Source organism: Anopheles coustani, chromosome 2 (assembly GCF_943734705.1).
Source record: "Anopheles coustani chromosome 2, idAnoCousDA_361_x.2, whole genome shotgun sequence".
Lineage (NCBI taxonomy): Eukaryota > Metazoa > Arthropoda > Insecta > Diptera > Culicidae > Anopheles > Anopheles coustani.
The window spans coordinates 1743182-1756917 of NC_071289.1; the positions used below are offsets into that span (position 1 = coordinate 1743182).

Below are 13736 nucleotides of genomic sequence, written 5' to 3' on the forward strand. Positions count from 1 at the left end.
GAAACAAATTTAACTTGAAAAGATACAATACAGAACTATATTTCCTCTTTTTTTTTATACAAATACATGCTTCATTCACGAACGTTGGTATATTTAACTCCACAACTCGTCTACAACACCACTCAAATTATCGACTTCTTTCGTCCTTTCCGTGCTCGTGACCACGTACGACGGGAGACCTTGTGCGTACTCTTCGTATCGTGACACTTGTCCGCCATCCCATCTGCATGATGTGCAAAGCTTGACCGTCGTTAACTTATCCGATATCTGGGGATTATTGTTTTTTCACTCTCAACGCAAAAGCATGCATTAAACGATCTACGGACACTCGTCCATAGGTTCGAAGCTTGGTTGTGATTGATGTTGGTGGTTGGTTTTGATTATTCATAGTTTCATAAAGTTATACTGTCCGCTAATTTGTATCGGTTGCACTATTTGTGTGTGTATATGTTAGCATTGCGTGACAACAACTCATCCTTTCTTATCTACTCGTTTTTTTTTTATTATTATTTTGTTGTGGTAAATAGGTTCTGTCGCTATTGCATTGGAATCTTTCTTATCTGCTTCTTAGTTACATCCATCGGCGTCCATCGTATCGATTAGATTCGAGAGTGTCATTTGCATGACCGATCCCTTCTTTTGGGAGTCATTACTTTTCTTTTTCCGCTGTATTTTGGTGTATACTATCTACCATTCTATTCGCCATTTCCACCTTCGGGTACGGTTTTACACTACTACGGTTGTTCAGGCTCCAGAATCGATCCTCTTGACTTTTTCAAACGTAAAATGACGCAAATTTTGTCACATCCACCTACTATTGCACAGATCAACACGAATTCTATCGTCGTATTTGGCTTACTGGAGAGGTGCGTTCGTATGCTATTGGTTTCTTATGTTTTCTGCTATGTGCTTCCCATCTCTCAGTCCCATTAGTCCCATAATATATATCCATCTTTCTGCATTCAGTTTAACCTTCCCTCTGAGACGAAACCAGCTTCTCTGTTATCTCACACCCATTATAAAAATAAATTGCTTCGGTTTCGGCATCCGTTAGAATTGTATTACATTATGACAGCCGCTTGTAGCTCTACTCTCCCCTCCACGGTCCCTGGAATCTAAAGGAAGATTATCTCACTCTCGTCGCCCTATGTCGAACTTTCGTTTATCGATTGTTTGTTTGTTTGTTCCTAGTCTACGGAAACTTCGTTGGCTGGATGGAAAGGAGAGCGGAATATATGGATCATCGATGGAGCTCGAGCTCGATCACGAAACGCTGCGCTGCGTAAACCAAGGTAAGTTTCAAACCTTTCCCCAGCAATGTGCACGCGCGAGCGCTTGGAGTTAGTAATTTCTTTGGAAATCATCAAAACTTATAGAAACCTACCCCTCCTCCTTTCGAACGTACCAATTGATTGTGTTTGACGTTACGTTTGAAGCGTAATCTGATGGTGGGAACGATTGCGGCAAAGAAAAGGAAGGGCTTGCAACTTCCCAATACATATGCTGAATTTATGCTGCCCCAAACAACTGTTGTGCTACGATAGAAAAGAAAACATTTCGCTCCTACCCACACACACACACACTCTCTTTGCTTGGTCGGTATAAAAAGCTATGAACGTAACTTTATATTATCTGTTATCTTCTCTAAGGATCCACATGGAAGCCACAAACGTGCGCACACACACCGGTTGCCTGAAGGAATATACGAGCTCGTAGTTGGATGGTTCAGTCGATGGACCCACTGGTTCAATCTGAAACCCCATATGCTAAACTATTAACTCTATTACATGCTTGTTCTCTGCTTCGTCATGATCGTCGCCAGTGTGGTTCCTTGAGAGTGTTATGTGGCAACGAATGAATTTATCATCATTCTGGTGCTTTATGTCCTCCATTTCTAGTGAGTGTTTGAAATTATGTTTCAATGTTGAACCTTTCACTGTTGGTAATGGAACAAAATGGATGCTCCCTCTAAAAGAGCCGTTAGCGGCACTTGCCATAAAAAATCTTCCCTTTAACCACGAAACGAGCCATTTGCTCACCGTTTTTTCCCACTTAGAGCCTTTCCTCTTAAGCCTATACTTCTGAGCCTATTTGCCTTGCCACATTTAAATGAGTTCGCATACAGCTCATACTGTGAAAAGATTGGTGGAGGCAGAATATAACACATTTTAAAATCACTTAAACTAAATGACTTGGAACGTACAGGTAAATCTACAGTTGTTTACACAAAATACTTAATATAGCCTGTACAGTTAAATAATAACTAGCAGCACATACAAACGAGAAGAAATCGAATACTCCTACTGGGGCTCGTGCTGTTTTATCAGGATCTTCCTTCCACGGCCAATGGTTTGTGCCTGTGCCTGGGCCTGGTAGACGGGCCCTTGTGCTTTAGCGCGTGTTGTGCCATCTCGATCGAGATGGAAGCGTTGGCCGTAATGACGACGAATAAACATAAAATGGATTGCATCAGCAAGCGTTCGTTAATTCACTCGTCGATAAACTCCACGTGGGTGAAGGGAAAATGGCCAATCTTTCCCTTCAGTTCTCCTTCCCACTGGCCGTTTATGTTCGTTTTCAGCACTTTGATGACGTCGCCAACGCTTAGCTTGAGAGCCGTTTCGTCGTATGCGTTCGGGACGCGCTCCTGTTTGACCCGGGCAAGGGCCGGAAGCTGACGGTTCAGATTCGATTTGAAAATGTTGGAATTTTCCGAATGGTGCATTCCTCCCGCTGGATGGTGATGATGGCCAACACCGCCACCACCCGAATTAGGTCGTTCAATTATGTTCTCCTCATATCGCGTTACGTACGGGACCGGAATCTGTCCCGTTTGGCCCTGCGCGTTACGGGCAGTCCACCATTGATCTTCGTCCTTGCTGATGATGTACAGCACTTCCCCCTTCTTGAAGGGAAGATCGTCTGGATCGCTTCCGTCAAAGTCGAACTTTCCTACCACCCGCTCGAGCCGGCGGACCATCGGCCTTCTCAGTGGCGTCGTGTCCAGATAGTGCAGCTTGTAGAACGACAGCAAATCCGGCAGATCGCCAAATGTTTGGTCTCCGATACGGTAAACAAAGCACTCCTCACCCGAGGGAATCTTGTTGATGATGTAGTGGCTAACTTTAGAATCTTCTCGCACACACAACACAAAATCGCCCGCGATGGTCGTACTATCTCGGACCAGAAACACTCCACTTTCACGCTCGTTCATCAGCAGATCCGTCGCATCCTGTCTGGACATTGCCCCAAAGTACCAGCTCGATCGATCGAACACATCGAAGGATGCCATTATTGTGCACTGCTTATTCCGCCCTTCTGGGTGCTTCGTGTGCGTTTCGTATCCTAAACAGAGGGGAAAAAACCAAAGTACTGTATCAATCGCGTCGAATGGCTTTCACAAGCACACCCGTCAACAATGTCCCTCAAAGCAGAGAATCGATGATTACTTTCAAGCACAATTTATCAGCAGCACACCGAAAATGAAGAGCCCGTAGTATCTACGCTACTTCATTAAATCCTGTTTAGAAAACCCTTTTCGTTCGGTCTAGTGTTGGCAGAATCGGGATTCGGAAGACCCGCAGATTCAATCCCTACACGGACTCAAATGATTCGAATCCCAACTTGACAGATTTTAAAGATTTGATTCTATTGGGATTCGAGTCAGATTTGATTTTTTTGGGACCAAAATGGAACGCTGGTTAGAATGGATTAGACATAGATTGAGTTTGTTTGCGCGATTTGTAACTTGGGCTCTAGAAAAATTCTTGGATAATGGATTTGACTCGAAAGATTCGAATCCCTGCAGGGATTTAATTTTCCCACCACTAGTTCGAACCGATCTGATTTTTCTTGACGTACCAACCAAGGTTGGCCAAAGTAATGAGAAACGACAGTCTTCTGTTATGAAACCAAAACTATTCTCGCTGAACATGGAACTTCTAGTTGCCTTTTAATTGCCATCGATATCGATCATGCAAATTAGGCACGAGAATCCATCAAAATGTAAAGAAAATGAAACTTGTTTGACACAACCTTCCGTCGCTAAAACGTAGCCACCTTGGTTGACAAATGCTTAAAAATGTGACACCTATTCCATGTTTTTTAAGAAGTAAATTCATTTATTCGTTGGTATTATCGTAAAATTGTTCTCCAGGGATTCAAATATAATCCTTCCTCAATTCTGACCATTTACAGATGGTGTATCTTTATCCAAACGTAACGGCATTTTCAAAGCAATCGATGATTGGTAAATTGCATACATTTCGGCGTTTAAGCGCCGCTTCCGTTGGGCAGAACGACGCCCTTTCACTAACTTCCGCATTCGGATCTTAAATTCTTATTCGATCGACTCCGAGCGCTACACAAGCAACGAACAATTATCGTTGATGAAGTAAAGATTCCATTTTTGCCAAAAAGTTTTTATTTTATTTTTTACATTCAAGTTAAAATGAGTTCAGTACACGCGCCAGTGTAGAATGATACACAAAAACATGTTGTAAATAAAATATCAAGTACCATCTGTTAAGTAGATTGATTTCTATGTAATGTTGTGTGAACTGTCGCTACTTCTCTAAAGCGCATGTACTCGTTTCGTAAAACTTTTGCACTGTAAACTTTTAACAAGATTCGCATCCACGTTGACTCGAACAGCAACATTGTAAAGGCACGTTCTTAGAAATCTGCTTTGTAACTTTTCCTAGGGAGAAACACCTTCTGTGTTGGCTGGTTCTTGAAGGATCACCGCCAGGAGAGAATGAAACGCGGCAAGGTATCCGCGTCTTCCTCAGATCCAGCCGTGCTTTTTCGTCATGTTCGATGTCATTGCTTAATCATGGCGGCAACATCGCTGCTAGATGTTGGCTCCGTTCATTTTCACTAAAACATGAAAATATTTCATTTCCTTCCCGGCATCCTTCAAAACGTAACCGCGCGTTTCGTTTTCCGTTCTCTCTTGAACCGTTCGATAACCTTGGCGTTTTTGTACAGTAAAATTAAGTCAAACCCCTGATTCAACGATTTACACCACTCGCTGTTTCTACGACATATCCCTGCACATTCCTATTTTCCTCTACGAAAAAAATAACCACCCCTCAACTAATCCATTCCCTAGCCATTGCAACAGTGAATTTGCTACAAAATACTACCTGCTTTTCACGCACCGGCCATGCCTAGGGTTGTTAAAAGAATAAGTTATTAAATGCTATAAAATCTGCATCCCTTGAATTCAGCATGTGCCGCGGTTCATTTCGAATTAAACTGTCCTCTCTTTCACGCGTGCGTTCTACCGGTGTGGCCAGTTGGTTTACCGAAAGAACGTGGATCCCGAGAATAGCGACTGTCTTTACTTAGTCGCCACCGCGTTGCGTTGATTCAGTGGGACACCTTCTTCCGTCTCACGGTTATCATCTCCGGGCTCCGGAGGATTGTTCCATGCCTGCAGCTCACCCGTACCCATCAACACGTACGCTGATGAACCCGTTATATAAATCACAGCCAGAATCCAGAATACGATCTGCCATTGTCCATAGGTTTGCTAATGAGGGATACGAACGAAAAATAGTGAAACACATTTTCTTGCCACTTAGTGATATCGTCATCGTTGCCATCTTCTACTTACACCATCTTTCGTGAGCTGACCAACCATATAGGCCGAAACGAAACCACCGAACGACGAGAGTGTATTGGCCATGCCGAAAATTGTACCCGAAAAGTTGGGTGCAATATCCAGACCGTTTCCGAGATATCCAGCCGTTACGGCACCGTTGAGGAAGAGGGAAAGGGTGAAAATAGCCACCGCCCACGAACGGTTCTCTCCCATGTACACTTGAACGATCATCAAGAAACCAGGAGTCATTACAGCTGAAAGGGTATAAAAATAATAGCACGTCATGGATTGTGTTATTCATGTCACGTCAAAATCCAATTAATACCGAAAGCGGTGAAAATCTTTCTCGTGGCAGTTGTCGACAGCTTTCCAGTTTTGCGTAGATGATCGGCCAAATAGGACGAAATAACAGCCATTGCGTACTTTCCAAAGTATGGCAAAGACGACAGTAATCCGTTCTAGAAGAAACAGAACAAAATAGTTAGTTTAGAACAATCTTTTCGCATCATTTAAACGCCGTAGCATACCTCTTTGATGTTGAAATGTAGAATGTATTTCATGTAGGTAGGCAGCTGGTTGACAACAGTGAAGAAACCGAACACGGAAGCACCGTGCGTGAGAATAATGGCCCACACTGGAGGCGAGGTAATGATCGATTTCCAAGGCACATACGAAGGTTTCTTCTTTTTGCCCGCCGCATTGATGGCCGACTCGATTTCGTTCCTTTCCTCCGGAGTGATACGAGGATGCAATGCGGGCGTTTCAAACACTACCAGGAACCAGACAACGGACCAGATGAAACCCAACCCGCCGGTGAAGTAAAACACGCTTTGCCATCCGATTTTGTCAATCAGGAATCCACAGATCGGCATCGTGATAGCAGCACCGAGCGAGGAAGCCATCATGTTGGCAATGAACTTTGAACGATCCATCGGCGGAATCCAGACGGCCGTCAAAGGATGAATGGCAGGCCAGGACGCACCGAGGAAGAATCCGAGCACCGCCCGAAGGATCACCACGGCAATGTAGTGCGTATTGGAAGCCAACGGGGTAAGCAACGTCAGCAAACTAGCTCCCAGCATGCTGTAGCCGAACACCCGCCGTCCACCGACGACTTCCGCCAAACGGCCTCCCGGCAGCTCCGTCAGAACGTAACCCCAGAAGAAACTGCCGAGCATGAGGTTCTGCTCCTGGGAATTCCACTCGAACTTGTCTTGTTCCCTGATAGCGGACACTTCGGTGGTAGTGGGAAGCGCGGTCGTCGTTGATATATCGGTCAAGTTAAACTCGGTACTATCGCTGCCTGTCCCCGTGATGTTGGATACCAAAGTTTTTGTCATGGCTACAATGGCGATGGTAAAGTTCACGCGCAGCGCATAGTTCAGCATGAATCCGAAGATCACCATAATGTTCAACACTTGGCGACATGTTACCCATCCTGCAATGAGAAGAATATAACAATGAATTTCAAATAAGTTTTCACTAAGCTAGCAACGTAACAATTCGTTCGTTAAGAATCCAACATCAACCGGAATGGCGAACATTATACATGCGCGAATTGCTAGCCATACATTCCCATTATTGTCCTCACTCTTTCCGGGCTGTCTTTCGCAATCGAATGCAAGTGTCACTCTACTCCACCAGCCACCCGGCTAGCCAGCCAGCCCCGGTCAATTGTTCTGCCTCTCAATTTAATTCATATGCCACATGTGCCGACATAGACTTGACGTGCCGTCGGTCAGCCAACGGCCGTTACCGCCGCACGGCATTGAGATGATTTAAATTGGTGCCACGCCTTCCTCACCAGCTGTCGGAGGAAACATTATTACGTCCGCCCGGCGCGATTGTATCTTTACGTTCGTTCACAACCGTTGTCATTTCCCTATCAATCCCGGGAACGTTCCTCGCTGCTTTTCAACACATAAATTACACGCAGAAGCTACAAATCAACAAGACTCACGCCGATGCCGTGAAGACGGGGCGCGCAAGTGTGCAACTACGCCAACGTCGACGATGATGAGGAATGTGTTATCATCCTTATCGTACACCAACCATAAACACATCAATCAATCTAAAAGACATGTGCTGGTTGGATGATGATTTCGCCTAACCACGCAATTCACATGGTTTTTTGAAAATAAGCTTTGCTGATTACTACTCTTTACCAACACAGTCCTTTTGAACTCGGTTCCTTCGTTTGCTGATTTCCGTTATTTTGATCCCGGATGGTCAATGACAACCGCGCACACGACGTTCCTATGGCAAAAATACATCGATAGGTTCAAGTCTCTTTCGCTTTTCGTCCGCTGGAGAAGGTCGTGTTTGTGCACGTTTGTCCCATCCGCGGACGGTCAAAGAGTGCATGCAGTGGAACACGTCATCAAGACCAAGCCCCCCGGATCCGAAGCGAAATTGTACGGTGATAAAGAAATCGGCAGACATCGAGTGCGATCACGCGTTCACTTATCATGCTTCGTGATGGAACGCCACGCATAGCAACATTCAAAAACACCTTATCAGACCTGGGAGATTAAGGCGTTTGAAACAAATCCATTGTATGGGAGTGTACAATTTGATCATAAAAACTTCCCATTTTGGAACGCAGGGGACAGCTTTGTGAAACTGGTTCGCGGTGAGTCGACCTACCCCTTCTTGCTAATCGAAAGAGCAATATTATCAATGTCCTGCTAATTAATTGTGCACTAAATGGTAGCAAACGAAGGCAAATCCACGATGCAACGTGTGCAAAATTGGTTCGATACGTCGTGAGATGATGATAGTGTGGCCTTATCTTGGATTAATAAACCTAGACTGTGATCACGATCCACGATTATTAGCTTTATCGCAACCACGCTCTAGCAGTTAGCAAAAACTGGGGGGATACACATAGGTGACGTCGTCATTTGCGCCATTCAGTCATGATTGACACACGGCGGAAAAAAAACAATTTACTGACGAATGTCATTTTGTCCGCCCGTTAGTACGTCCGGCGTTATCAGTTGACCTCGGTAAAATGTTGTACGCACGAGCACTCTATTTTAAAACGCCAAGCACGACAATTTCCCGCATATTTTTGGGATAAGCGACGTCTTCCTTAACTTGAACTAGTTACACTCTTTCTTCTGATGACCACCAAAGTTGCAAAAATAGACCAAACAAACTACACCCGCTTCGAAGGGGTGTAAACATTTCCATTTCGGTTACTTAAGTGGTTCTTTCGGTGATGAAAGAAACTGGTAGATTTCATCATCAGACAGGATAAGAACCACTTCACAAAACCGGTAGTTTTATGCGAAAAAATCCACTTTTAAGCTTTTTCATTTTTATTTTTATTGCACGACGTGGCCTTGGTTGAGATTCATTTTCTTCATTCACCGTGAAATGGTTCAGCGTCTGCGCTTGATTTCTATATCAAGGAATAATTTACCGATAAGATATTTATTAGTCGTCGATTCAGCAGTACTTAAGTGAAGGATTTAGCGAACAAGTTCAGGGGTGCGCTATATTACAGAATCCTCACCGACATAACAAGTGGTCCCATGAACATACACCTCCCGATAACCCGTGGGGTCACATATGGTCTACATGAATTACTGTATTTAAACAAATGCTACCTCTCTCCGATTCGCTGATTGCGGCAAGAACATGGGAGGTTAATCTCCTTCGGAGTGTTACTAACGGAGCACATACAAAAAAACGTTTCCCTTTTTCTTCGTCCATTTATAGGCATCCGATCGACGAATAAAAACTTTTATACTTTCGACAATCTCTCCCTAAAACCAACGCCCATCGCCATCGCTAGGGCGCATTCGTTCCCTTTTGGGGGCGCATCGTCAATTGCGCAGACGTAAGCGAAGGCTGGGTTAATTTAATTAAATTCATTTACCATTAAAAGGCACGCTTCGGCTCGCTACTTCATTGGTGTCACGCATTCAATTAATTATAACAAACAATATGGCGGGAGGCTCGGCATACCGAAGCGTCCCGCACGTTCCACATGGACAATCTATTTTGATTGACCCATTGACGGGAATATGAACCACGCGCTCGAAAACTATGCGCGCTTCGGTACACAGAGTTTATTGCATCAAAAAGGGTCTTTGGTAGCTTTCTATGCCCTTCTAGAAGAATTTTCCAGCCAATCGTGACGCATTCGAAGCCTGTATGCCCTCGCAACCCGTTGATGGGTAGGTATCGTAAATGGATTGATGGAAATATGCATGTAACTCAAAAAATGTTACAGGTGCCGTCATTCGCAGATGTTGGAGCAGTACAACGTTGCCCGGTTTCATACCTGCTATTCCAGAAGTCATCTTTCAACAACGGGTTTATGGACGGGTTGTTGAAGACTCACACCGGTTTCAACCGTGGACGCAACAGAAAGAGAACTGAAAACAAATAAAATAAAAGAAACTACGTATTAATCTTTGCTGCTGTAAACAACCCCATGCGGTATGGGAAGGGCGAGGTGATAATTAAAGGGCAAAGTAACAAACATAAACGACCCGGGAGTAAGACTTTTCAACCAATTTCTGGACGACGATTTGGGTAAGAAATCCACTGGTTTTAGGTGCCAAATTAAAGCCATTCGAATTAGCAACACACCTCGACGAGGGCGCTCCTAAAGGCAAACATTGATTTAAGTGGTTTTTATTTCCGATTTCAGACAATACCACAAGCCGACAGATGTACCATCCCCCGAAGGTTAATGGGGCACACACTAAAAACTGATCCGCCTTCAAACGCAAAAACCCCTACGCGATACTCAACCCAGACAACCTGTTTTGGCGTTCGCTCTATTATTCGCCTTTTCCGGTTCTTCAAACGTGTTCCACATGCCGGCGCCAGCAGCAGCAGATCAGAACCACTTTGACCGCCATGTGCCATTTGGTTTGGCTTATTCTCATTCGTCTCACAAACAACGTGCGTCGAATAGTCGCGTGACTAATACCATTCGGAATAATTTATGCAGCATTAACCGAAAACGTGCTAATGAAAGTGTCATAGACACTCCCACCACCAGCGCTGGTTGTATAGTCTGCCGGAAACACGATGCGGTCCAAAGTTTGAACGATCGCTACGATCGAAATCATCACCAAGATCACCATTCCGATATTGTGTGGTTATGTTGCAGATTCGCTCCCCGTCAAGGTCAACGTCTCTGGTTCAAACTCAATCGCGCATACGATCGTTGAAACGCGGTGCAGGTTATAAGTTATTCAAAGAAGAAAAAAAACATTCGCTCTCAAGAACCGGTTGTTGACCAGCGTTAATTGGTATTCCCAGACGTTGTACGTGTCCTTCGATATCCTGTGTCACCGTGGCAACCACACTGCAACCTAAGTGTGACCTCTTTTTTAGCTTCTTGAAAACGATGACGTACGTCTGGAGAAACCGGGTGGGCAGAACCACTTCCAGATCAGTTCAACGCACGCTCCGCTAGCGCTCGTTAAAAAAAGAAACATGATTTTCCCCCGACAACATACTCAGCCATTTAATGTCGAACCCCGCGACATGCTGTGCCTGCATTGCATACGTGTCAATGTGTTTCGCACGTGCAAGCATTATACTGCTTTTATTGGTGTTTGTCGACGCTCCCTCTTGCGCCGTGTTCTTCGCATGTTGCTAATGCTTTATTATCCCTGTATATAAAGAATATAAGGGACACTCGTGTCAGATGGCAGACTGACAACACAGGTAGGTACCACAGCTATATTTAGCATACCGGCACGATTAAATGTCTAGCGCATATATTTACATTCCTATGTGCGTCGCGGTTTGCTTCCCTTTCTAGGCAACGTCTTTATACCCGAGACAATTTTCTTTCCTCACTCCCTCAGCTAAACGCTGGATAGAACTGGATTGAAACCTGCGTGGCTTGGTTTCGTCCTGGCGCCAACCGGATTTTATGGTACATGCCCATCAATCTGATCTCCCTGTTTATCACGGATGATGTGTTATACCTTCAGCAAACATTCGGTGGGAAAGGTTAGGCATCATTCCACCTCAGCTGGAAGCAGCATTTACTACCAAAGAGGCATTCGTTCGTCAACAAACTCTGTTATGTCACAGAAAAAAACTCTGTAGCGAACAGAATTCTGTAGAAACATACAATCTTCTTCCACTATCGTCACGAACATAGCAGCCGACTTTGCGTTGGACATGAGCTTCATCACTATCGCAACATTCGTCTAAACTACAGCCACGCAACTGCTGCCAGCTGTTTGCATAGCAATTGGATCTTCGCGGGTGGATGAATTATTTTCTCTGAACTGAACGATCTTCTTGGCAGTTTTAGTCGCCACATTACCGTCACTTGATCGATCTTTTCCGACGTACACAAACATCACTGATTGAATGGCGCCGCAGGCGATTAGGTTGAGCTCATTTTCAATCGTTATTTCGGCTAAATCATTTCTTCCACCACATTTGTGCCGTAGTGAATTGGCAGCGTATTACGAATACTACAATCGACACAGTAACCATCGCGCTCAGTAGAAAGCTTACTCAACGTGCAGCCTAAAATATCAGTCAGGCAGAACGTTCCTCCTTTCCTAGGATACAGCGAACACACCATACGATGAATAATTCAAGTGGGTCGTGCATCGTTAATTGATCACAAGAAAATGCAACACTGGCGGAGCTTAAAGAGGCCGCAGTCGAATAGAGGGAACAGCGATACCCGATTTTCAGTGAACGCAAAATTTTTAAATAATACCTACAAGAACACTCCTACAAGACACACACCTTGAGTTAGCAACTCCTTGCTTGCCAAACGCGGTACCGGCAGCGATCACCAGGAACAGCACTTCTACCTTCAGCGCGACTTACCGCCACAACAGCTAATGTACAACTGAGCAAGCCACGCCACGCTTGCCGAGGTGCGGTTTCGAACTGACCGACAGAGTTCGGCTGTCGTCGGCTGTCAACGTCAAAGATGGGACATCAAAGCATTTTGGGAAATCTGGAAATACAGACACAGGCTAGTAAACAAAGGAGCAATTTTGTACGCTGAATTCGGGAAAAAGGACTTCATTTGTAAGCAAGGTTATACAGAAAAATAAGGTTATGTTTTCAAACTTGGCAGGAGTAGTTAAGTGGCTTGACATTCAACTTGGTTTGAAAAATGCTGTACGTCCTTTCATGGTGTTGAGAGGTTGCTATGAATGATTTTTTCAACCCCTTCTCCGCCCACCGCTACATATGAGCTAACCCTTTTTTACTTTTTACTGCATGATTATAAATTGTGTGCATAGGGAAAAAAGTCAATGAAGAAAATTACTTTCTCTTTGCCGATTTTTTGCATGCAATGCAAGCGATTCCACGACGCTGCTGGACCAGGGGACAATGTATGTTACCGCCCCTCTTGCTCTGCTGCATCATTCATAACGCTTCCTGTGTCCATCAGGCTCAGCTAGGTGATCGTCACGAATCTCCGCGTGCGTAGACTATGACGAAACCTTGTTGGAAAGCACGTGATTGTTCCAAATTTCCGTTGCGTGAGTCATTTGATATCTTGCGCACCTAGATTGAATTGTTGTAAACCTTCACAGGCTATACAAACACCGTAGCGGTGTACGAGCAACGTGGTCCGAAAGTTTAAAACGTGAGGTATTGTGTAATCCACTCGTCATGATGTACGCATATGTATTCCCCGAGCGCGTGAGGATGAAATGAAAATAAGATAATCTATTTTTTAACATTTTTGCCAACGCTGCAAGGTCGTCAACTACAAACGTCATGGTTTTCATTTTTAGAATACGAATACTTAGGAGCACTTGATTGCTTTGAACGTACGTTCTTTGGCTATCTGCATTAAGCATCCGAAGCTGTTTAAACGCAGTAACCTCAAGTGTTTATCTAAATTTGAATTACTTGCGGTTTTCGGCTTTCAGGGTTCACAAGAAACATACTTATCCTGTGACTACGGCATGCAATTGGACTCTTCCATTTCAAGGTTTAAGGGTGGTAACACTATTATTCTATTAAGATTTCTACATGTGATTTGATTTGATAATTTGATTGTACATCCCATTTCATCAATGATAGATTCAGGAACATCCGAGTCCACTGTTATTATAAACCCGAAAAATCAATTCTAAATTAACCGTCCTAGCTTCCTGTTGGA

General features: G+C 44.3%; 2 protein-coding genes across 2 annotated transcripts; both read right to left on the minus strand.

Annotated features, from left to right (window-relative positions):
* Positions 1–8: 8 nt before the first annotated feature.
* On the minus strand, positions 9–3516 carry LOC131263311 (adapter molecule Crk). Its single transcript, XM_058265488.1, has 2 exons — positions 3450–3516; positions 9–3345 (listed from the first exon to the last, which is right to left on the minus strand). The coding sequence occupies exon 2, from the start codon at positions 3290–3292 to the stop codon at positions 2489–2491; it is 804 nt and encodes a 267-aa protein (XP_058121471.1). The 5' UTR covers positions 3293–3345; positions 3450–3516; the 3' UTR covers positions 9–2488.
* Positions 3517–4411: 895 nt separating this feature from the next.
* LOC131262225 (sialin) lies at positions 4412–12490 on the minus strand. Its single transcript, XM_058264179.1, has 6 exons — positions 12356–12490; positions 9903–9996; positions 6136–7046; positions 5934–6066; positions 5621–5862; positions 4412–5536 (listed from the first exon to the last, which is right to left on the minus strand). Exons 2-6 carry the CDS (start codon positions 9919–9921, stop codon positions 5345–5347), a joined length of 1497 nt encoding a protein of 498 aa, XP_058120162.1. The 5' UTR covers positions 9922–9996; positions 12356–12490; the 3' UTR covers positions 4412–5344.
* Positions 12491–13736: the final 1246 nt, after the last annotated feature.